Below are 23,897 nucleotides of genomic sequence, written 5' to 3'. Positions count from 1 at the left end.
AGCAGCATGTGCAAAGGCCCTTAGCTAGGATGTGCTCAAGAAAGAGTAAGGAGGCCAATGTCTCTAAAGTAGAATTTGTGAGTGACAATGAGTACAACCAATCATTTCCATCTGGTGGTATGGTGTGGAAGCTTACATTCATACATTCCAAGTTTTCTTTTACTCTATTGGTCAGAGCTAATCTTGCTTGAAAGTAGTGGATATGACCCTATGATCTGCATCAGCAAAGCAAAGGGTCTTCTTCCTACTAACCTAATCCCTCACCCCTGTCCCCACCATGCACACTCCTAATTCAGCTCCTCATATATTTAGATTTTCTCCAGGACTGACATTCCATCTGTAATTAATCAAGTGTTAAGGGTCTTTAAATTTTTCTTAATATATAAAAGATGTTTTAGTTGTGATCATTAACAGACACATTTGTGTGCCCTGAGTCTGCATGGCCTGGGATGCACTTCTGACACAATTCTGATAACAATTTTTATATAAGGTAATGTTGCTGCCGTATTTATCAAAGCAAACTTTCTGCCGATTCTATTAGGTTAGACACAAGATTTCAATCTTAAGGTAATGTATAAAATTAAAGATTTTTATTATTGTTATTTATAAAATTATCATTATTATTAGCAAAAATGGTAGTGGCACATACATTCACCTAGAAGGATTTATATTGCCAGCACATTTATTTCCATCAAAGCTGTAATTAATAAACACTCATGCAGTTAGAAAATTTGGTATACAATGTGTGAAGTGTAAGAAAATGTACTCTGTCTCAACAAACAATTTCTAAGGCTCTTCCTATACCATATGGACTTAGCTCTTTACTGATAGCTAATATAAGCTTCACATAATTTTTATATACATAGTCCAAATTTCATCAAGTGTCCATATCTACATTCTATTAAGACATACCATTGTGTCTTGTGATTTTTATTTTATTTTATTTTATTTTTAAAGTTTATTTTGAGAGAGAGCGAGTGCATAAGCAGGGGAGGGGCAGAGAGAGAGAGTGAGACAGAATCCCAATCAGGCTCTCAACTGTCAGCACAGAGCCTGACACGGGGCTCCATCTCACAAACCTTGAGATCATGACCTGAGCCAAAATCAAGAGTCGGATGCTTAACTGACTGAGCCACCCAGGTGCCCTGATATTATGATTTTTAACTGTTAGTTCCCAAAGCCCACAGATCATCTCCATTTGACTCACTTTTATAGAGTCCAGTGTAACCAGTAACTTATGTTAATGATGTTAAGGATGATGAAGATGGGGAAGAAAGGGAGGAAAAGTATAAGGATACTAATCTACTTGTGTACATACAAAGCACTGTGATCTTTTACATCATAATATTTAATCCTTCTAACATGGCAGTTGAGATATTTGTATTCCTATTACACAGATGAGGAAACTGAGATTCAGGGCCATGAAGTCACACACTTTCTTAATGGTGGATCTGTGAATTTGAGATCAGATCTCTTAACAGAAAATTCTGTGTGCTTTCTTTCTACCATGCATTTTGCTCAGACACTACCCAATTTTTAAACATCTTTTTGCTGACGGCCGACTGTGTATCAGGTTTGAGGAGAGTATAGGGAGCACCATTAAATTCCAAACTGAACTATGAAGATCTGCCTTGCCCTCCCCCCTTCTTGACTTCATCTCGTGTCTCAATGACAGTTTATTTCATGTGGCCACAAAATTGGCAAAATAAATATTTTTGCCAAAATGTTATGTGACCCAGAGCACATAATTCTCAGTTGGCCATTCCCTCACAATGGAAAAATTAAGTTCAATTTTCCTTAGCAAGGGCTCTGTCCCCCTCTGATTTCTTAGCTATTACATAAGCCAGCACCTGTTTGTGTTGTCAGGAATGTTTTCAGACTAAAATCCACAGGTGGTTTTTTTTTTTTCATTTTTTTTCTCTTGTGCTATTAAGTGAAAATAGCTAAACTTGCTTTCTGATGACTAATTTAAGGGAATACTTCCTGGTGGAAATTTCCTAAATGAACTGCTTGACAAAACAGGGAGGGAGTCAGATCCTGCTAGAATATTCCTCTTTTACTCTTGGTTCTGCTTTGACAGTTTGAAGGATTAAGGGATAACAATGACAGTAGTTCTTATTATTACTCAAGTCTTACCATGTCTTTCTCACCATTCACAGTGTCCCTGTTGGAATAGATTCTGATGACTACATCTGTTGTGTTATTTAAAGTAGATCTTTAAGTCAAAATGAGGATGTGTGCGCGTCGCCTCATTTTGAGTTTGCTTAATGTTTCCAACCGTATTTTAGAAATAAATCCCAAATGCTTTTTTGCTAAGTGCACTTTCCTTTCAATTTTAAACCTATGTGTATTTTAAAGGTCATTTAATCCACTCATTTCCAGTTCCTCTGGCCTTAAATCATCACTGTGTTATTTTATGTAAGAGGTACTTAATGTCTCAAGAAGCTTTCGGAGACCTTTAAAACCCAAAGACATTTTTTTCCAAGACCAGAAGTTCTACTTTGTCTAGAGTAAACATGTTTGAAGAAAACCAAGATCTTAGCCTGTTCAATAGTCCAAAAGTTTGAATTTCAGAGGAGTTGGAACTCAGTGAAATACGTTTTCCCATCTGTAGCTCAATCTTCTTTCTCCCCTCCTAATTTAGGCCGAAACACATGGAGAGGATATCCAGCAAAGCACTCTCCTCAGTGACATCTGTGTCAGGAGGAGCGTCCTGGCAATTGGCAACAGGATCCTCTCCCCCCCAGGGAAAGGCAAGGCTCAAGACCCCAAATCATAATAATCTATTACAGATTTCAGGTTACCAAAAGTTAAAGGAAAGGATAATAGCAAAACGCTTAGCATTGCTACATGTCAAGGGAAAGGCTACTGTAATTTCCCTTTGGGGGGCATGTATTTTTCATATTATTATGCATGAGTATGCATACAAATTTAAATATATTTCCATATCCTATTAAAAATTCTCTAATTCTAAATATGTAGAATGAAACAGTTAAATGACTTCATTGAGATTCAGATATAAAATTCCTGGCCACTGGAAGAATCAGGCCAGTAGTGGGCGCCTAGAGCAACAAATGGCCTCCTCTGGAGCAATCTTCTGGATTTATGGATAGTTTTTCTAATAAAATTAAATCTGGGATTAGAGAGACATAAGGATGTGCTGACAAAAAACCACAAATGGTGGTTGAGAAATTAGAATTGAATCTTTACCTTTCTGCTTCTTAACTGTGTAGCCTTAAGCAAGTGGCTTAAACAATTTGGGTGTCTTTTTCTTCATCTCAGGAGTTAGGACCATTTACCCTGTGTTCCCTCAAATCCACTCCAGAGTTAATATTTCAAGTTTTTGTGACTCTAGCATGGACTGTGCCCAAGAAGGGGGTTATCTGATGGTCAAAAACAAGAAAAAGCTTGGCAATTGGATTACAATGAACTCATTAAAAAAATACATATTTGAGATAATAACTGGTTTTTGACAGAAGGTAAATCTCCCATTACTATTTTTTTTTAGTGGAAAAAAGGGTTAATCTGAAGATGAGGCTGGAAAGCATAAAGCAGTGTCATTTGACAAACACACAGTGACCACCGTGTCAGTACAGGACCCCAGATAGGTTCAAAACGGACAACAAATAAAGCAGCCTGTATCCTGACCACATCAAGTGTCACAATGATATCTGCCTTTATGGGCCTTTTCCTATTTTTCCCCTCCTTTAGAAATGTATGTTATGAATTATGATTATTGCAATGGAGCCAAGTATTCACCGGGCTCCAGCTAGATCTTTGTTTAGCGAGCTTAAGCTCACTGCCAGCTGCAAACTGCAGCTGTCTGTCAGCATTTGTGAGGACAAACTGCTCCACTATCCCTGAACACTTAGCCATAGACTACATACTGTGTCCCCAGATCTGCTCAGCATACCCTGTGCATTTTCAATACGCTCTTGTGGGGGAGCGTTTCGGTGGTTCGCACGCACATTTTAGAGAAATAGCTAGAAGCTTATGTCAAAATGATTCCTCTAATAGAGGGTTCTGTCCCACTAAAACTATGTTGTGAGGGACTAACTGACTGGCCTGACATTTCCTGGTCTTTCTCTGACAAAAGCATGGGAGGCTGCCACTCTGACAAGCAATCGTTCTTCAGGACATTGTGACCCCTGCAAAGAATGCCAAGGGAATGGACCCAAGACCGGAGCTTGTCTCAGAGAGAGGGAATGTGGGAGTGAGAAGGCCACGGGCAAGGGGCAAAGCCAGAGGAAGGGCATGACCGAGGGTGCTGAGTGCAGCCATTCTCCTGGGCCATAGCATGGAGCAGGAGGCAAGACTCAAAGGGATCTTTATCTTGGGATAAACCGTAATCTAGAACTTTCAGGTAAACTTGGAACTCTGTTCCTTAATAAGGGGCTTTAAAGAATGACATATTTTGCTCATGTAGCATTTACCACCCTTCTAAGCAAAAAAAAAAAAAAAAAAAAAAGTTTACTTATTTTGAGAGAGACAGAGACAGAGACAGCGTGAGTGGGGGAGGGGCAGAAAGAGGGAGGGAGAGAATCCTGAGCAGGCTCCGAACTGCCAGTGCAGAGCCCAACAGAGGGCTTGAACTCACAGAACCAAGATCACGACCTGAACCAAAACCAAGACTGGAGAGTTAACTGACTGAGCCACCCAGGTGCCCCCCACCATTTTTTTTTTTTTTTAGTTTCCAGCTACACTTAGGCAGCGCCATACTACACTTAATTCAGCATTTGAGGAGTTAACCAAAATCTCGCCTGTTTTTTCATCAGAGGGACTCATGTGAGTTGTAAGGATCATTTTTTACAGGGGTGGCAATTTTAGGAATAACCTGAGAATTATGCTAAGAATTTAGGATTACCCTGATTTCCCCAGGCATTTACATACAGTAAACTGTGAGCTTCTTAAGAAGTCAAAACTAGAACTAAAGTTCCTTTGGGCCCAGCAACGCTCTTAGGACATTGCAGGAAGCATGAGATATGATCAGTCAGTCCTTGTGGAAGGTATGTTTTTAGTTTTTTTTTAATAAAAATAATTTCAAATAAAAAAATAAATCTGGAACTCTTCCCACTCATGGGGTATTATGAGAACTGCTCTTTGTTATGTAAAAGCATTATGTTAGTAAGAAATATGCCCTCTTGGGAAGAAAGGAACAATGCAAATTCAAATTAATAATAAAACTGTACAATACATAGCATATGGCCAAAGTCGGCCTGAATCACTCACTGGAGAAAACATTCTAAAGTTTGGGAAAAGTCACAACCCTGGGTGTGTGTGTGTGTGTGTGTGTGTGTGTGTGTGTGTAGTGCTGTGTGTGTTTGTGGGCAGGGTAGCAGTGACCCAACATAAACACTTTCTTTCCCACATTTAAACATACACGCAATACTTAAAATAGTTTCATTCAGGGGTAGAAACCATGAGAGTCACAGGATCATTAAACAATAGCAAAGCTCTGTTAGTCCGTGATCTTTCCATATTCAGGAAGATTGTAAAATAAAAACAAGACTCTACAAGGGATCGATATTTTCCAGAGAAATAGCATCTTACAGTACAAGACTATTTGGATTGCTAAGTGCCTTCACTTCTCTCTGTGTTATAGTCTGCTGCTTCCTTCATTGAGAAACCTTTTTGCTAGATGTGTTACATACGATGAGCTTGGGTGTTATAATAAACAGAGAGGAAGGCTCAATAATGTATTTCAGTTAGGAAGAAGCACTTGAAAGAAATTGGTTTTGCTATACACATGATGTGAGCCAATCAATAGTGGTTTAGTCTGACAAGCACTGTCAATATCCATTGTCACAGTTCAGAAAGTCTTTAATGGATAGTTCTTCAAAACCCAATGATTTCAACACATGTTCCAAGTCTTGAAATACACTCTACCTGGCAGAAATTAATCACAGATAAACTCTTGGGGTTGTATACAAGTACATTTTTTTAACTGAGAGCCAAGTAGCAGTCAAAAATTGTATCTATATTATTTTTAATTTTATGTAAATTAACATATATATTGAATTTATGCAACAGCTAAGGTTATAATCTAATAATACCTGATACATAGTAAATGCTCAGTAAATGTTGAAAAACGTGAGAAGCACTGGGGTGGAGGATGAGGAGGGTATTGTTCTGTTCACTTACTGATTATTACAATCATGATTGCAATATAAGACATCAATAATAATCTCATAATTCACAATAGTTAGTGTTTATTAGATGCTTATGATACACTAGATATTGCACTGGGTGTTTTGCATATATTGGGGCATTTAATTTACACAACAGTCCTTGGTGTGGATATTATCAGCCCCATTTAACAGATAGGAAAAAAGAGACACAAAGAACTTACACTTCTTGAATAAGATTTTACTTCTGTTAAGGGATAGAGTTGAGATTCAAATTAAAAATCCAACACCTGTAATCTTCAAAGTAAGAGAAGGAATTTACATTTTTTTTGAAAGAAGCAGCATTAGCCGTTGGAAGGAGGCCATAGATTAGTGGTTCTTATCTGCTTTCCCTCCTAAATCCTGATCCTGAAGCTTTACTCCTATGTAGCAACCCAGAATTAAACAGGCAGACTCTGGTTGGGCACAGAGAAGAATGAAACTTCCTGACTTGGATGAGGGAAGTGCTAAGGAGTTTATAGATGAGAGTGCATGTGCCCATACTATTGCGGGCTAGATGTATGTCTGTCTGTCTTTGAAAAAGATTAAGTGATGACAGCAGTCAAGGACTGAAAAACTGAGAGATCTGGCTGGGTTGCTAGCCCTTTTACTTAACAGCGGTCCCGATCCCCACCCTGCATCTCTACTTCCATATTCATTCTTGTCTGGCTACATACAGCCACCTGGAGCATGGTGAGTGACTCACGGTGGTTATGGCTCTGTGCAACCCAGATGCCATCATCAGCTGTTCCGATGGGCAATCCAGAGAGTATTCAGCCATCAGCTCTGTTGCTGTCCTGTGATTCACTAATCTCACCTAAGGCAACTCATTTTCCCTCTTAGGTCTACAGTGATGTGCACCACCTAGAATCATCTCAGCCAGCAGTTTCAGCACATCAGATAAGACCTTAGGTTGGAAGTATTGGAAGTACTTGACTATCATGGGAGGCTATTGCCATCTCTCTAAGTCCTTAGAACTTTGACAGTATTACCAAGCAGATGGAGAGGCAGGCAGCGGGGCAGGGTAGAAGTTCCCATGGGCTCGAAATCAGGCAGCCCTGCACTTGACTTTGGCTCTGGCACTTATTTGCTATATGACTTAACCTCTCCGAACCTCAGATTCCTAACCTGTAGAATGGGCAACAATAAGAGAACCCACCACATTGAATGGTTATAAGGACTAAACGAGATGTAACATACCTACTGCAGTTTCTTGGCACATTGTAAGTACTCTAAGAAAATGAGTCATTATTAATAATATAAGTGGTATTAGGGTGATCAAATTGCCCAGTTAAAGTGGAAATTGAGAATGCTTTAAGAGAATCAATACTATATATATTACAATATTTAGGGGCTCCTGGGTAGCTCAGTCGGTTGAGCGTCTGACTTCAGCTCAGGTCATGATCTCGCAGTTTGTGAGTTCAAGCCCCGTGTCGGGCTCTGTGCTGATGTCTGAGAGCCTGGAGCCTGCTTCAGATTCTGTGTCTCCTCCTCTCTCTGCCCCTCCCATGCTCATGCTCTGTCTCTCTCTGTCTCTCAATAATAAATACACGTTAAAAAATTACATATTACAATATTTAGATTGAAGAAAAGTTAAATATGTATTTATTTATATATCTTATAAAATTATAAATTACATATATCTTATACATATATATGAATTTAACTTTTTTTTACAATCTAAATAAATACTTCACCCCACCACTTCCTCTTGAATATTGATTATTTAGCTTAAGACTTCTCTTAAACTGCCTATGTCTATAATATATATTTTTATGTCCTCCTTCAAATTTTTGTGTTTGAAAAATTCAGGATACATTGCAGCATATTCTTGATCACCCATAAGGCCCGGAGTTTAGAGATTTAAAAAAAAAAAGCTTCGAAGTTGTCATTTATTACTCCCCTCTGTACCCTCTGAGAATACATTTTCACAAGGGTAAAAACAAATATGCACACACAATATGTAGTGGTAGCTCTCTCTATTTATGTCTATCTGGAGGGCAGATTTAAATACCACCCACCCAGTTAAAATACTGCTAAGCACGGTCTAGTATCTGAGTCAGTATATAAAATCAGCATTGAAATTGTCCAGTATTCAGGGTGCCTGGGTGGCTCAATAGGTTGAGCATCAGACTCTTGATTTTGGCTCAGGTCATTATCCCAGGGTGGTATCAGTCAAGCCCCCTGTTGGGCTCCATACTGAGAATGGAGCCTGCTTAAGATTCTCTCTCTCTCTCTCTTTCTTCCCTTGTGTCTCTTCCTTTCTCTCCCTTGTGCATGCTCTCTCTCTTTCAAATTAAAAAAAAAAAAAGAAAGAAAAGAAATTGTCCTGTACACTTAAATATGAATATCATTTCATTCTCCAGCTAGGCTTCCCCCCCCCCCACATAAATCCCAAGTATTATTTCTTAGAATCTTGCCATGCTGTTACCTCTGTGCTGGAATCATCATGCCTGAAAACTCATTGTGTTGTTTTTTTTTATTTTTGTTCTCTGATGTTCATATTCATCTATAAGGCTCTTCTCATTTGATTTGGCTGTGGCCTGTTTTCTGTCACCAGGAGAGAACCCATTCCTATATTTAATATATAATATTTTCTCATGGAAAGCATATTTTTACTTCATAGCGCCCTTTGTCTGGATTATTGCCCTGTGCCATTTTTTCTTTTTTTAGTAATTTCGCTTTCAAAATCAGCTACTGCCTTAGCTCAGTAACCACTTACTTGATATACAAATTTATCAAAGTTTTGAACAGCTCTCAAGTAACAAAGTTTTACTGACACTGTATCAAGTCATAAAAGATGTCTGGATGATCTGAATCTTTACACCTTAAACTGCATCTGATTCCATTTAAAGAAAAAAATGTATCATTTGTCTTTATACACACTATAGGTTTTTGCTATTTACATATATTTTCTCTTTCTTCTTTCCTTTTTTTTTTCTGAATATGTAGTATTTCCATAACCTGTGAAACAAATATCTTTTTCAACTCTGGTTCACAAAAAGAAACCAGATAGGCTTACAACTGAAAGCAAATTACATCTGTGATAATATTACTCAATATTTGCACAACAGAACTGAAGTTAGCATCATCATCATTATCATCATCATCATCATCAACAAAGTTATTCATTAAGTAATTCAAAGCTATACTAAATGCTATAGAGTTTAAACAAAACATCCAGACTCAAACTATAGGAATACATTATCGACCTAGACACGTCAGATATATTACCAGCAAAATAAAAATATTAGGCCTATACATGAAAGGCAATGAAGATTTACATCATAGACAGATGAATGCATTAGAAGTAGAACACATGGATACATCTATTACTGAGAAAAGCAGTCGTGGAATTTCCATATGGCTGAATGACAGGAATATGACAGTTAACTGCCAGTTCTTTATCAACACTGAAAATGTAAAAATATGGTTAGATTTGACCATTTAAACTAGACAATTTAGTCTAAAAGTAAACGATTTTCACTGTATGAATTTTTACTTCTCTTTAAAAGGGTAGATAGCATAAATACGAATCATTGGTAGATATTGTCCACATACCCTTCTTTTTTGAACTGATCATTTATTTTGTATTTCTACAATATCTACATGGGAAGTAGGTGGTTAAAACAAAGCACTGCTGTTAAAATGTTCTGCATTCCCTCTTCCAGTTATTTCCAGATTTAATCGTGATTTGTGTTTCAAGCAAGTCACCTGAAGTTTCATAATTTAGCTTCTCAGGCTACAAGTTGGGGATTGAAAATATTTCTTCTATTTACACTGAGCATGTGAAAAAAAGAGAGATATTAAATGACCAACAGCATATATATTAAGCCCAAACTTACCCCTTCTTCCCACTCTGACACAGGGAGTTACGTGCAAAGTTTTGCAAGCTCTAAAAGCGTGTGCTGGAGAGCAAAGCAGTATATACTACAGCCTCATGAAAGGAATCAGGCAGGAGGCTGAAAGAAATTTTAAAAACTTGATTTTTCTTTTCAATCAACTTTGGGTAAGGCATTCTTATTTCAGTAATTTAATAAGTGGTACAACAGGGCAATTCCTAATACAAGAAGTCGGATTGGAAAATATGAGTGGAGACGAATCAGTACTTTGTTATGTAATCCATGTGATGGTTGGAGAAGTGTTTTGGAATCTCGTGGGGTTAAGAGCCTGATATAACCTTATTTTGCCATTTCTTTCTTGATCTCCCTCCCTGGACACTTCAGAGTGGTAAAATGATCTTCACTGCCACCAGCTTTGCCCTGAACATCCTCCCAGACTCAAAGTGTCAGGAGGTCTCAGATGCTAACACAACTATCTACACCTGATGTCGATCTCTATGTAAAAGCTAACCAAAAAAGTGACAAGAAGCCTAGAAAGTTGTTTGTAATAGCATTTCCTTTAGCAACATTTCTGAAATGTTAGCTCTCCAGTATTTCCAAATAAAAAAAATAATAACAGCATGTGAGTGTAACATGGGAATACCATGAAAACAGCAGTTTGGCAGGAAAGGGGGATATTTCAAAATAAGATCCCCAGAAAGAAAAGTTCTGGCAGATGCACAATTCTGGATCATATTATCTAAAACACTGGATTCCGGAAAAATTTGAGGGTTTTCTTTTGTGGTTCTTATCCCTTAATAGAATGGTAGTGAATGTTCATCATCCAAACCGGGTTGATTCCTCCTCCCATTACTAAAGTTGAAAAAATAAATATACAAAGGGCACTCATTACAATCAGCTTTTTCATCTCTAGGGTGGTTTTAACACCATTAATGCTATGTTGGGTATAAAACTTAAAAAGCCTTCAGTCCTTGGGGGGAGCGTCGCATACATATACAGAAGTTGAATCACTATGTTGTACACCTTAACGTAATGTAAGATTGTGTGTCAACTGCACTCAAATAAATAATAATAATAATAATAATAATAATAATAAAATCCCTCGATTCTAACTATTCTTTGGTGTGAGCAGCTTTAACAGCAATTAAATCTCTCAGTGGGTTAAGAGTGGTGCTCAAAGCTAATGCCTTTGGCCTGCGTGTTGAGACTTAAATTGTATATTGTTATTGAAAATGCTTAGGCTTTCAAAAATATTCCTTTTGGGCTTGAAAGAAAAGATCACCCATCAATGGAAAAAAGAGGAACGTATAAAGGAAATAAAAGTAAATTCTAAAATACCTGGAAAGCGAATCCCATTCAGGTTAACTTTTTGTGGAGATGAAAATATGTAGAATTAAGAGCAATTCCTCTGTAAATGAGATTAAATGCTTTAGAATTTAAACTCATATCTCTTTAGTCTCTTTTCATTTTTGAATAAAAAGTTTAAATGGGAATGGAAAAAAAATGCTCATTGGCTTAACATAAATCTTTAAATTGCAGTAAAGTTCACCCTCAAAAAGTAGTTGAATCTCTGAGGAAAAAGAAAAGGCTGAATTCTATTTTTCATAAATGATGGATTATTGTACCACACTGTGTATTTTCCAGTAAAGTGTCCTTTTATTTGCACTGTGTGATTACAAGTTTCTAAAAGTATGTGTGGGGTCACTTGGGTGCTGTGGGAAAATGGAAGGAACACTGTTCTGTTAAAATCAGTAGTGAAATCAGAAGCAAACTATGTCCTGATTATCATAGGCATGTGTTTAAATTTTGCCTTCCTTAATTGGTGATGTTGTATTTACTTAAAATGAACAATTTGGCAAGTTTTTCTCCCTTGACAACAGAAAAGCGTAAACTGTTTTATAAGTTTGGCTGTTGAAATCAGATTTGTAAACCACAATATTCAAAGACTTTTACTGCTGTTTACAGGGACCCCATGATGGACTTGGCTTTATAACCATGTGCTTTTTACATTTTTAGTTCGTATTTATAGCGCTTTCAAGTTATTTGCTTAATAAAAAGTATGCTGTATATTATAGTCATCTATTGACTTTAACTTCTGCATTACTCTTCCTAGAACAAAATGAGTGGAATGAATGATAGCAAAGGCCTTGTAATTTGACTTGTCATCTGAGGATGATTATTTATGGCATCAGGAAATGGAAGTGGACGCTGTAGTCTGTCTCTAGGAAAGTCATTAGAGGCAACTTTGGAGAGTTTGGCTGTGTTAAAACCAGTGTGATCACACCCAAGACTGCTACTTTCTCAGTGTTTGCGAGAAGGAAACAAGATAAAGCATTTAAAAATATTATTTCATGTTCTTTGAAAAAACAATACACCTTACATATACATGTATGAGCCAGATTTACATGGCTTTTCACGTGTAGAGCCAGATGGTGGGATTAAAAACAAAACAAAACAAACAAAAAAAAGAAAACAATATACATATTTTACAGTTTATATGTGAAGTATTTTGCATATATTTCATAGACATTTAATATATATTTTATATATAATATTACGAATGCAAATATATTAAATATATAAATATATATTCACATAATTATTTAAATGTTTGCATTAAATGTTTCTATATAGTAGAAAATGCATTTATTCATATATATCTGTTTAAATATATATTTATATATATCATATATAAATATATAAAACACACAAAATATAAAATGTATAAATACATTTTATGTTTTTATATAATATATATTTTAAATATTTTTATACTTTGTATATTTAAAACTACATATAACATAAACATATTATATATATAAAATTAAGAATAGTATCACCAGAGTACCTAAAGGATTCTGAAAGATATAACTCACTATATAAACATTTTCATAATCTTGCCTTTATACTCTATATACTTTCTAATCACATCATTTTAACTAGTTCTAAAAAGGCAGATAAAAATGCCTCCTTTGATTCTGTATTTCTTGGCATTCTGTCATGGAAGGTGACAAGATTTTGAGGAGAGACTAGAAATAGAAAATATTACCTTTGATAACCTGTGAAAATTTGGATGGATTATGCCCTATTACTTCAAAGGCAGACTTGAGACCAAAACTACCCTGAGAAAGATTTTTTTTCTGAAGGACGTTAAGTGTTTCTTCAGCCTCTGATACTAGAACCCAGACCATGGGGTTTTGAGACAGTTGTCAGTTGAAGCAGCATGTCTGACTGGTGGTCACTGCAGTGACTTGACCCAGATAAAAACTGATAAGATATCATGTAAAGATAGTATATTAAGATGCCCAGAATGACTTCCAATCATGCAATTTTGAGTTGGTTAATGCCTGATACTTATGGCCCTATAAAAACAATTATTGCTTATGTGGGTTCTAATGGCAATTGCTGTTTTTCCAAAATCATCTGAGGTCAATTCCTCCTCTAAGATCCCTTAGTCTCTTGTACTTCACACCATGCCATATGAGAATTACATAGGCCATATGCATTTTCATTCACAGCAGTTAATTCCAGCCCTGCCATGTATGTACTAGGTGGTCAGTTTGTGTTTGTTTATTTTTTCATCACCTAGCAGAATACCAGGTAAAAATCTTATGAGACTTGTCCCATATCCAAACTTGACCTTGGACAAGTTACTTAACCTTTTTGCCTTAGCTTCCTTGTCTCTAAATGGGTAGAATCATTTTACATACTTCAAAAGTTCATTGTGAGAGTTGAGTCAACAAATATTCAGTGAACATTTACATTTACATGCTGAACAATGTTTGAGGTATTGGAGACCCATTAGTGAACAACATTTACAAAAGTAGATGAAAATCTCTGCCCACGTGGACCTTACATTGCAGTAACATTAAGTTAAATCATGTTATATGCTTAGGAAAGTATCAAGCATGTAGTAAGGTCTCAATACATTTTGGATATATTATTATTAACCCAATTGAATGATTGATTTATTCTAAAATATGATTTGAAAGGACGAGAGCCTCTATGTACCTAATAAAGTATCCCAAGTCCTCCCATTACGTCAACAATTGGGTTAAGACAATGAAGGGCCCAGTTAAGTTCTATTACCTTAAAGAGAAAATGAGTCAGTCATTAATAATAAGATACCTTGAATGTACTTAGACTCTATGCTTAATGAAGGTCCAGGACTTAAGTGTTATGCTCATCATGAAGTTCACAGCCTTTTAGCACAGAGCCTGATGATCAGTAAACATTCAGCTAATATTTGTCTAGGAATGAATTTGAAGCACACCTAACTTTGAAGATAGAGCTTAGAATAGGAAGCTGAGGATAGGGGATCAATGAAGACACTGAAGAAGGCTGAGACAAATTTGTTTCAGAATTTTACCTAGAACTGGTGGTAATTTCACATTAATAACAAAAATAAGAAATATTTACTTCAGAAAAAGAAATCACTTTGAGTCAACATAAAAAAGAAGATTGACAAAATTATTTGGGCAGGCAGGACCATTTAAAACACCTGAATTACCTACAAGCAGTATATAATCATAATCGATTGAAATGAACAATTTGAAGAGTTTTCCCTTTAATGTAGATTAATTTTTCTTTGACTGTAATTCTGTGTATAGATACAAATAGGTGGAATTATGCAGATAAAGGTCATCATATTAAATATAAGGAAATGAAAGTGAAAATAAATTGTGAGTATATAGAACTAACCACATTCTCATTGCACATTCAGGTGGCAACACAGCTAATATTTTCATACAGCCAAATTTTTACTCGTATGCAGTGTCTAAACAGAAGGGCTTGAGCTATTAATTCCAGTAGTTCCGTAACTACTGCTTTCTATTCATATTTGAATAAAGTAATAATCATAAAGGAGAAATTTACTGAAAGCTTTTTTTTTTATTTCTAGTGTTCAGACTGCATCATAGTGCTTCCGATACAAGCGACAAAAACCGAGTTAAAAGCAGATTAAAGAAGTTTATCACCCGAAGACCTTCTCTGAAAACTCTGCAAGAAAAGGGACTTATTAAAGGTATAGGCCTTTTTATGCTTTTACTGTAACAGTGATAAATGAATATGCCTCTGTGTCCATAGCTATTCAGCTCTAAAGAAATATTAGGATATTTTATTCTTTTTAGGTTGTTTATTGAATGCTCTGCTCTAACAGAGGGATAAAAAACAATTGTCCACAAAACTAGTCCTGAGAAAATAAAGGTTGCAGCACAGAACCATTGAAAACAATACTTAGTTTTGCCCTCAGCAGAGGTGGGCTCTGCACCAGGGGGCAGAGAGAAGAAAATCCTAGCAGCTCATCAGAATGAACCCATGTCATCATGGGCCTGGACAATCCAGGTGCACACCTACAGTCCCAGAATGTTTAATACCAGCAGCTCTTTTCACCCTTAGATGTGTCCTGATTTGGATAATAAGTTATCTGATCACCCTAATTATAGTCTGAAGTGAGCGCTAGGAAGAAAAGTCCAAGACAAACCGATGTCATGAAAATCTATGGATTTGGAGGCTGGAGAACTAAAAGCTCAGTCTAAACTGAGATAAGTAGGTACTTTTGCAAATATATCGAAAGTAAAGAACAAAATATTCTAGACCATCCTAGCCACCACAATAGAAAAATGTAGAGTCTGGCATTTGACTAATTAGAATTCAAACCGGGGTTCTACCACTCACTGATATTGACATTGAACAAGTCATGACCTCTCTGATCATCAGATACCTCATCTGTTAAATGGGGATACTTGTACCCATCACTGAGCAGGCATGGAGAAATAAATGAGATAATCCATGTAAAGCATTTAATAGAGTTTCTGGAATTAAGTGTTCATAAATGTTCCTGTTATTAATGCTATTATTATTCACTACTGTTGTTATTATTGTCACGGTGCCAAGAGAGATGAAAAAGGATGGGTGGATACATAGAACCAGTGATGTAATAGATAGGGTATCCTAGCAGCCCATCAGAATAAACCCACGTCACCATGTGCTTGGACGGTCCAGGTGCACACCTATAGTCCTATAACTGGATATCACTTACAAATTACACAGTAAAATGTATTATTTTCCTAGCGAGACAACATATGCATTAAGGCCATTATTTTCCCTGCTTTTCCAATTTCCTAGCTGATGGATGGATAGATTTTAAAAATTGACTGTAAGGAGAAATTTGAAAATGAACTAAAATAAACTCTGAGAACAAAATTAAAAGATGGATCTTCATGGGCGCCAAAAGGTGATTTAATTACACAATCATTTCTTAAGAACAGGGCAAAACAGATCTCAATATTTTCAGCAATAGTTAACATGAGAATTACTGAAATGGGTTGTAATAACTGTCTGTCCTATCAATTTCAGTCCATTTTTAAACAGGGGAACTTATCACAAGACGCATATGGCATTTTGAACCAATTGTAGACGGTAAAATTTTATGACGCAAGAGTGGAAAATTCTTTGATTGTACCCATTTGGGGGTTGAACTAGCACCTACTCTAAGCCAGGCTTACCTCAGACTTATACTCTGAAGATATCCTTTTCAGGGCCACTTACAGTATTGGGTCCTCTACAGATTCAACTTCTTATAATAATATATCAGTACCTTCACTTGTATCTTAGAATGCACCCCACAGATTATAATTTTCTTTGAGAGGATTCAGTTGGAGATTGCCTACCACTTTGAAGAAAATAGAAAACCAAATCAGTAGACCAAACAATCCCAATTTGGACATAAAGTGCAAATTTTCCTGACTGTGGCAAAACAAAAAGGGTTTTAATTCAGGGGCATGGTCTGGCCTCCATCAAAATGCTAAAGAATTAACAACTACCGTGCTCTAGCATTGGTCTCAGAAAGCGGCAGAACTGGATGCCTAATGCAGTTTTCATACTGATGTAATGGAACCACTGAACACACTCCGATGGGTACATTTCCTATCCTAGAGCTCCATTAAATTTCCACCATAGCTGACCAATGAGTCAGTATTCATTAGTAAGGCTATGGAAAATCTATGTGAAATTCTGATTTGATAAGCTTCCATTGTTGTCTTCAGTGGAATTTTCTTCCAAATACAGATCAAGTTATGCAAATATAATCACTTCTTGGGCTTGTTTCAGTTTTAACTGTGAATTTTTTAAAGCGCTTACTGAGATTTTTTTTTTCTTTTCACTAAGTGAAAAGCATTAAACCAATTTTTAAAAATACGGGCCCAGTCAAATTTAGTACTTTAAGTCTATTTTCTTAGCATATTTAAGACAAAGACTTAGAGAAAGCAATGAAATCAGTGTTTTTGATCAGTTATGAAAAATTACATAAAATAAATGAATGATTAATGGTTAAATGACTCCACGTAACTCTTTCAAGGAGAAGTAGTATTCAGAAAGAGAGATTATGGCCTTTAAAATTGTTCTCTGTGTATCTGCCCACAAGAATATGCATCAAATTCTTTCAACAGTCTAATCTTCTAGGTCTGGAATAAAGTCCTTCACAACAAGGTTCAGGAAAACTGTGATGATAGTTTGGATCTTAAAAGTGAGCTTCCTGACACTTGGGAGGGACTTTGCAGGGCCACGGCCACTTTTCAAAGTGTTTTTACTCCTTTATGTAATGTTTCCAACAGGCTGAAAGGCCTGAGCTTTGAATGCAGCCAGCCTTTATTGAGCACCCAGGGTGGAGCAGGAAAGGCTATGCCTTCTTAACTGTCTAATGCCTAGCAGATCAACATCCCCAAAGCACTTTCTGTGAAAAGAGAATTGTCTCAATATCACACAGTCTGAACTCAGTCACAAACTCTTCCTTCAATATCTATTTTTTGGGACTCATGGAGACCTGGCCAAAATGTGCTTTCGTTGGCTAGAAGCTAGATCTGGAAACAGTCCCTTGATGGGGCAGCATTTTCTAATTTCTTTAGTATCACTAATGAGAAGGGTACATTAGAATGTCAAAAAGAGCTGGCAGATAATTATGGATGATGACTCAATGGAAAGAAATCTTAATAGCTCAGATGCGTATAGCAGTCACTATACCACTGCTGTGGCAGCTTCTGAAAAGCCTTCAATTTCTCCAAGTGCTTTCACATTTGCCAAGAAAATGGCAAGTACCTTTTAAATGTGTGAGTTTATTGCATTGAATGTCTTATCAGAAATAAAACTCAAATAAGTTTAATATGTAAATTATAGGCAAGAGGGTACATTTTAGGGTGGTATGTATGTTTGTAACGTATTTTCTACTTGGTTTTGAAACTGAAGTAAGAGCTCTTCAGTGTCAGCCAAACTACCTTATATAATCTTTCAAATAACAACACTGACATCCAAGAACAGAAAACACTTGCCAGTGCAATTTCTAGAAAGGATAACAATTGTTTGTTTTGGGGGGAGCAACTAGTATTTCCTTATATCAAAATGATAGAATTAGAGAGGATTGTATGTTTAGAAAGTAGTTTCTTTCATCTTCATGTGGATAAAACCATAATGGATGGTATTAGTAGAAACTGAAAGTAATATTGTACTACCTTATTTTGTAATCACTACATTATAAAGGAAACAACCTGTTTAAAGATTAAATAGTATGCCTCCAGGATTTATGATGAAAAGCAGTGCTCCCCTGCTTCATCTCGGTTTTGCTCCTTATGAGGCACTACTTGGCACTGTTTCTATCCATTGTTCTCCTGGTGGTTGACTCCATAGCTTATGTTATTGTTATCTGGAATACAGGTTAGTTAGATTTTGTCAATATCTTCCTTATCTTTCATGACATAATGTCTTGATTTATCAAGCTTAGATGTCATCTCAGGTTTCTTTTACAAATAGACTGAATTCAACTCAATTAAACCAGACCTCATCCACCTGGCCCTTTTCCCCCTCAAATACTCATGGTCAAATACAACAGGTGTGTGTCTCTCCAATAGCCTTCTCTGTAACATCCAATATACTTAAATGTCTACTTAGTGTTCCAGTAACCACAGAAAGCTGAGACAGTGCTACTGTTGACAAGACAAGAAGTTTAGTGCCTTTTCCCCACTCTCATCTCCTCTGTCTTTGCTACTGTGATTCTTACTTCTATATCATAAAAACTCATTATTTCACTGCTTTCTATAATTATGACTCATTTGTAGATTGATTCTGAAAGTTAAAAACCAAAAACATCATTCATACTACTACGATTATGTAAGGTTGTTTCCTGTAACTCCAAGGACTAGACTTCATTCTCTGTTCTTACAATATCATGACCTCTGTGATTCTCAAATAATCCTCCTTGATCATAGTGAAAAAGATTATCTTTTCTTTTACATTTGGAGGTTGCATTAGTACATTTACACTGTTTCACAATCACAGCCAAGTCCTCCATGTTTTTCCTCGTATTTTGATCTAAATGTGAAGAAAATCAGGTACCTGCATTTACTTTATATTGATCATGTAAATATTATGGAATCGCTGACCAAGTCATGTGCCAGATAGGATTAACATGTCCTTGAGTTCAATGTGATCACTTAATGGACCACACAAATTATAATGTGCTTATTTTTTTAAGTTTTTATTTTTATTTCAGTCAACATACAGTGTTACATTAGTTTCAGGTGTACAATATGGTAATTCAGCCCTTCCGTACATCACCCTATCCTCATCATAAGTGCACTCCTTAATCCCCATCACACATTTAACCCATTCCCCCATCCACCTCTCCTCTGGTAACTACTAGTCTGTCCTCTATGGTTAAGAGTCTATCTCTTGGTTTGTCTCTCTTTCTCTGTTTTTTTATAATCTTCTTATTTTTTAAGCTCATGCTTCATCATTTGCTTACAATCATGCTATATTTTAGTCTGATACATTTTTTAAATGTTTATGTATTTTTGAGAGAGAGAGATTGAGAGAGAGTCAGCAAGTGGAGAAAGAAGCAGAGAGAGAGAGAGAAAGGGAGACACAGAATCCAGAGCAGGCTCCAGACTCTGAGCTGTCAGCACAGAGCCGGATGTGGGGCTCAAACTCATGAACCACAAACTGATCATGACCTGAGCTGAAGTCGGATGCTAAATCGACTGAGCCACCCAGGCACCCCTAGTTTGATACATTAAAAAATGTTTATTTATTTTGAGATAGAGAAAGAGAGCATAACTGGTGGAGAGGGAGAGAGAAAGAATGTGAAGCAGACTTCACACTGTCATCGCAGAGCTCCATGCATAGCTCCATCTCACCAACAGTGAGATCATGACCTGAGCCGAAATCAAGAGTTGGATGCTTAACACTGAGCCACCCAGGCCCCCTTAGTTTGATACCTTTTCGATTGTGCATTTCTTGTACAGATTCCTCCCCCCTCCTCCACCACAGAGCTTTTTTCTTGCCTCTGGGCCTTTATGTCATCAAGGACTTTAATCTTCTCAGTTAAACAGTCTGTGTTCAACTCCCTAGACTCCCTAGAGTCCCTAGAATGTGACTCCCTGTTTTTGTTTGTTTTTTTTTTTTTTCCCAGAATATGTTCTCAACTCCTTCTATCACCTCACCACACTTGGATTGATTGTTTTCCAGGCTTTGCCTGGAATCAGCCCGTGATTCTCTTTTGCTGAACTTCTGAATTGTATTCACTGCCTTCTGAATCCATACCTTCTCTTTCTTGCTTTAATTCCTTCTATTACTATGTAACAGCCTCCAGTAACTCATTTAGAAAACATGAGACCTTGATTGTCTAAAAATATCTTCAGTATGCCCGCACTTGATCAATAGTGTAGTTGGGCATAAAATTCCATTGCTTCTAGAATACAGAGTTGTAGTTTCCATTCTTACTCCTGTTACTTTGAATATTTTTTTCTTTCAGAATCATTGGTTTTTTGTCTTTATTTTGAGATTCTGTAATCAAGATAATGTATATGGTTGGCAGAATTTAAAAACATTTACTCTGCTTAGCACTCAAAGAATTAAGATTCTCTTCAGCTCTGAATTTTTTTCTCTCTATTACTATGTTGATAAGTCAGTCCCTCCCATCAGTTTTCTCTGGTTCTTCTTCTAGGATCCTTATGATGTGAGCATTTAGATCACCGGGATTTATTTTTCCCATATTCTGAAAGAATTCTCAATTTTATCCCTTTGTCCTTATTGATTTAACTTTAGCAATTGTATTTTCAATTTGTTAGAGTCTTTCTTATTCTCCATTCTTTTTCTTTTCTTTTCTTTTCTTTTTTTTTTTGAATATCCCACCTTTACTCTCGTACCTAATAATGAGGATGGCCTGTGGCAGTTAGCACTCAATAAATATTAATTAATTGAATAAGTGAGAAAATAGAAAATAGAGGATACTTTTCTAACTTATCCAAGGATATAAATTAAAATGTGTTGTTGTCATTTGGACTTTTTAAAAATTTTTTATTTTAAAATGTTGTCTCATGTTCTTTAAATTATCAGTTTTACATGGATATATTTCACTCATTCTACTTTTATCGCATTAGTGACTTAGCTCAAATGTCTGGTGGGCAAAGGATGTTCATTCTTATTACTAAATGAGGCTCCATAGACTAGCTAAAATTCTATGTACATGGTTAGAGCTTGTTAATGATAACAGTTTTGCTATAGGGTAATGTGTAGGGACTGTCACATTTGTGTCAAACATGAAATATTTCCAAAAGTTCCAGAATGCCTTATATACTCTTGATAAACTTAATCAATCAAGATTTTTTATTATGATAGAAAAATTTCCACTCCATTTTACAATTCAGAAAATTGAGTTTATTCGAAAGTACAGCAGCTTTAGGTTTGTAGCTGGATTCTGCTTTTTGCCAGCTAGATAACTTAATATTTGGTTACTGACTCTTTCACCTATGAAATTTACATCATAAAATTTAAATGAAATATGGAAGAACTTCACACCGTGCCCAGCTTATCTTAATTACTTAGCAACTTTCTTCCTTCCATCTTTCTGTCCTTCTTTTCATCTTTCTTTTCTTCCCTTTTGGCCCTCTTCTTTTTCTTTATTACTTAGGTTGATGGAGCAAATTATGGTCAATATGGCCTTGGGGAACCATTTTCTCAGGTATTCCTTTAAAATTTGGGACATCAATCCTGGCAATTGACAAGGAAAGGCAGTAGTAACTTGCTTACTTCAAGGGAAGAGTGTAGATAATTTATGGTTGGCTCATATTTATCTTTTTTGTAATTTTCATCATGATACTCTTTATACATAAATGGCCATGAGCTCATTTTCTTTTCTAGCTACACCAACTTATACAGTGTCATCTAATTGCTGGAACATTTAAGTAATTACCCACACAGGCACAACTAATTGTTTAAGGTTTCTGTCACATGAGAAAATAATGTCTTTGAAATTATAGTACTTTAATAAAATATGTCAATTATATTGAGAAGTAAAGAAAGATTTGCCATTCACATTTCAGATTCAAGCTATAAGCGCTAAAATTTCAACAGTAATCTTTATGAATAGCAAAATCATTGAGTTAAAAGGAAACTATTTTAAAAATAATTTGTTAGAACTGATGTATGACAGAGTAACCTACCTGTCACATTGTTAATTTAAGCAAAACATTTATGAGCAACACCACAGTATACCTTTGGGTAGAGACATGCTCCAATTCTGCCACTTTATCAGTGTTAGTCTGAGAATAATTGTATTTGAATTTATATACCAGGGCACAGGTCTATCATTTTGGGCCTGAAATACTCTCACAACTTCCACAATATGCACTAATGTGCTTAAAAATATCTTGTAAATCTTCTTTTCTTTAAACTTCTTTATGGTTCATAATTGAACTATGATCTTTACGTGTGAGCTATGTCATGATTTAATATTAACCAAAATTAATAGCCAACCTTAAGCTTCTTTATCTTGGCCTACAAGCTTCCTGGTTCCTTTGCATTTATAGTTCCCAGGCAGTTTCTGTTATTTAAAGGCTCTTGGGAGCAAATGTGTTGGTAATAGAGTAGCACATAGCTAGCTTTTGTTCAATAATAAAATGCAGGTCACCACGAGAGATGGCAAATGTTGAGAAAAAAGTGCACCTGGGTAACAGGTTAAGCCCATGTCTTTTAAAAGCCTGTTATTCAGAGAGGAAATGATCCCAGTCTTAGGAGATATTAAAAGCAGAATAACTTGGGAGCAACAAGAGAAAAATGAGGTCCAGAAATGGGAGTGAATTAGGTAAGGGGAAAAAGAATGAGCCAGAATAATAAGTTGGTTAGTCTGTGGTTCAAGAACTTCCTTTCTCATGGAGAGAGACCTTTTACACAGGTAATAGAGTATAACATTTGAGATGATGACTTATATATACCTGATTTTTAATATCCACAAAATGGTTTTACCAAAAATGTTCTGGTATAACCTACTATATTTTATGTGTTTGTATATAATAATAATTATAATAATTCTCTTTTTCCCTTTCTTTAAATTACATTTCTTTCCCTTTGAGTCAAGCCTTCAAAATCTTTCCCATTTTTTAAGTAAAAGAAAATGCCAGATAGTATCAGGCTTCAGCCCTAAAACGGACTGGATGTCTAATAATAGCCATGCTAAGTGCTGGGAATATAAGATGAATTTGACCCATTTGATTCAAAACCAGCATTTTGTTTTTAGCCAATGGTCTCTAAACCCATATTAATTCTTGCCATGGCAGTAGATGCTGGTTTTATTTATTCTAGCGACTATCGATCCTTAAAAGATGGCCCAGAGTTTTGGCATACCCTATGGGTTCAGTCTAATCCTGGGGCCAGGATGAAATATTGTCTTTAAGCCTTCCATTTTGAAGACTGACGAGTTTCCATAAAATAAGAAGAAATAGAGCATGAGCACGAATAATGGTACAGTAACAAATACACACAGGTTTTCTTTCATGAGGTGGATCTATACCATGCTTTACACATACTCTGTGCTCTAACTCAAATGTGTGTGTGTGTGTGTGTG

The 23,897-nt window shown here is 36.1% G+C and overlaps 1 protein-coding gene across 2 annotated transcripts in view; it reads left to right on the top strand.

Annotated features, from left to right (window-relative positions):
- Nucleotides 1–23,897, top strand: part of ARHGAP15 (Rho GTPase activating protein 15) — a 619,400-nt gene that overhangs the window by 346,705 nt on the left and 248,798 nt on the right. For both annotated transcript variants that reach the window (XM_047082984.1, XM_047082983.1), the window contains one exon: nucleotides 14,907–15,029. In XM_047082984.1, the coding sequence (XP_046938940.1) occupies nucleotides 14,907–15,029 (123 nt within the window). The remainder of the gene's footprint in view (nucleotides 1–14,906; nucleotides 15,030–23,897) is intronic.

This window comes from Lynx rufus, unplaced genomic scaffold (assembly GCF_022079265.1).
Source record: "Lynx rufus isolate CCGP_SWC_20201006 ecotype Redwood Valley unplaced genomic scaffold, mLynRuf1.p SCAF_2, whole genome shotgun sequence".
Taxonomy (NCBI): domain Eukaryota; kingdom Metazoa; phylum Chordata; class Mammalia; order Carnivora; family Felidae; genus Lynx; species Lynx rufus.
This window is presented reverse-complemented; position numbering and strand designations above follow the sequence as displayed.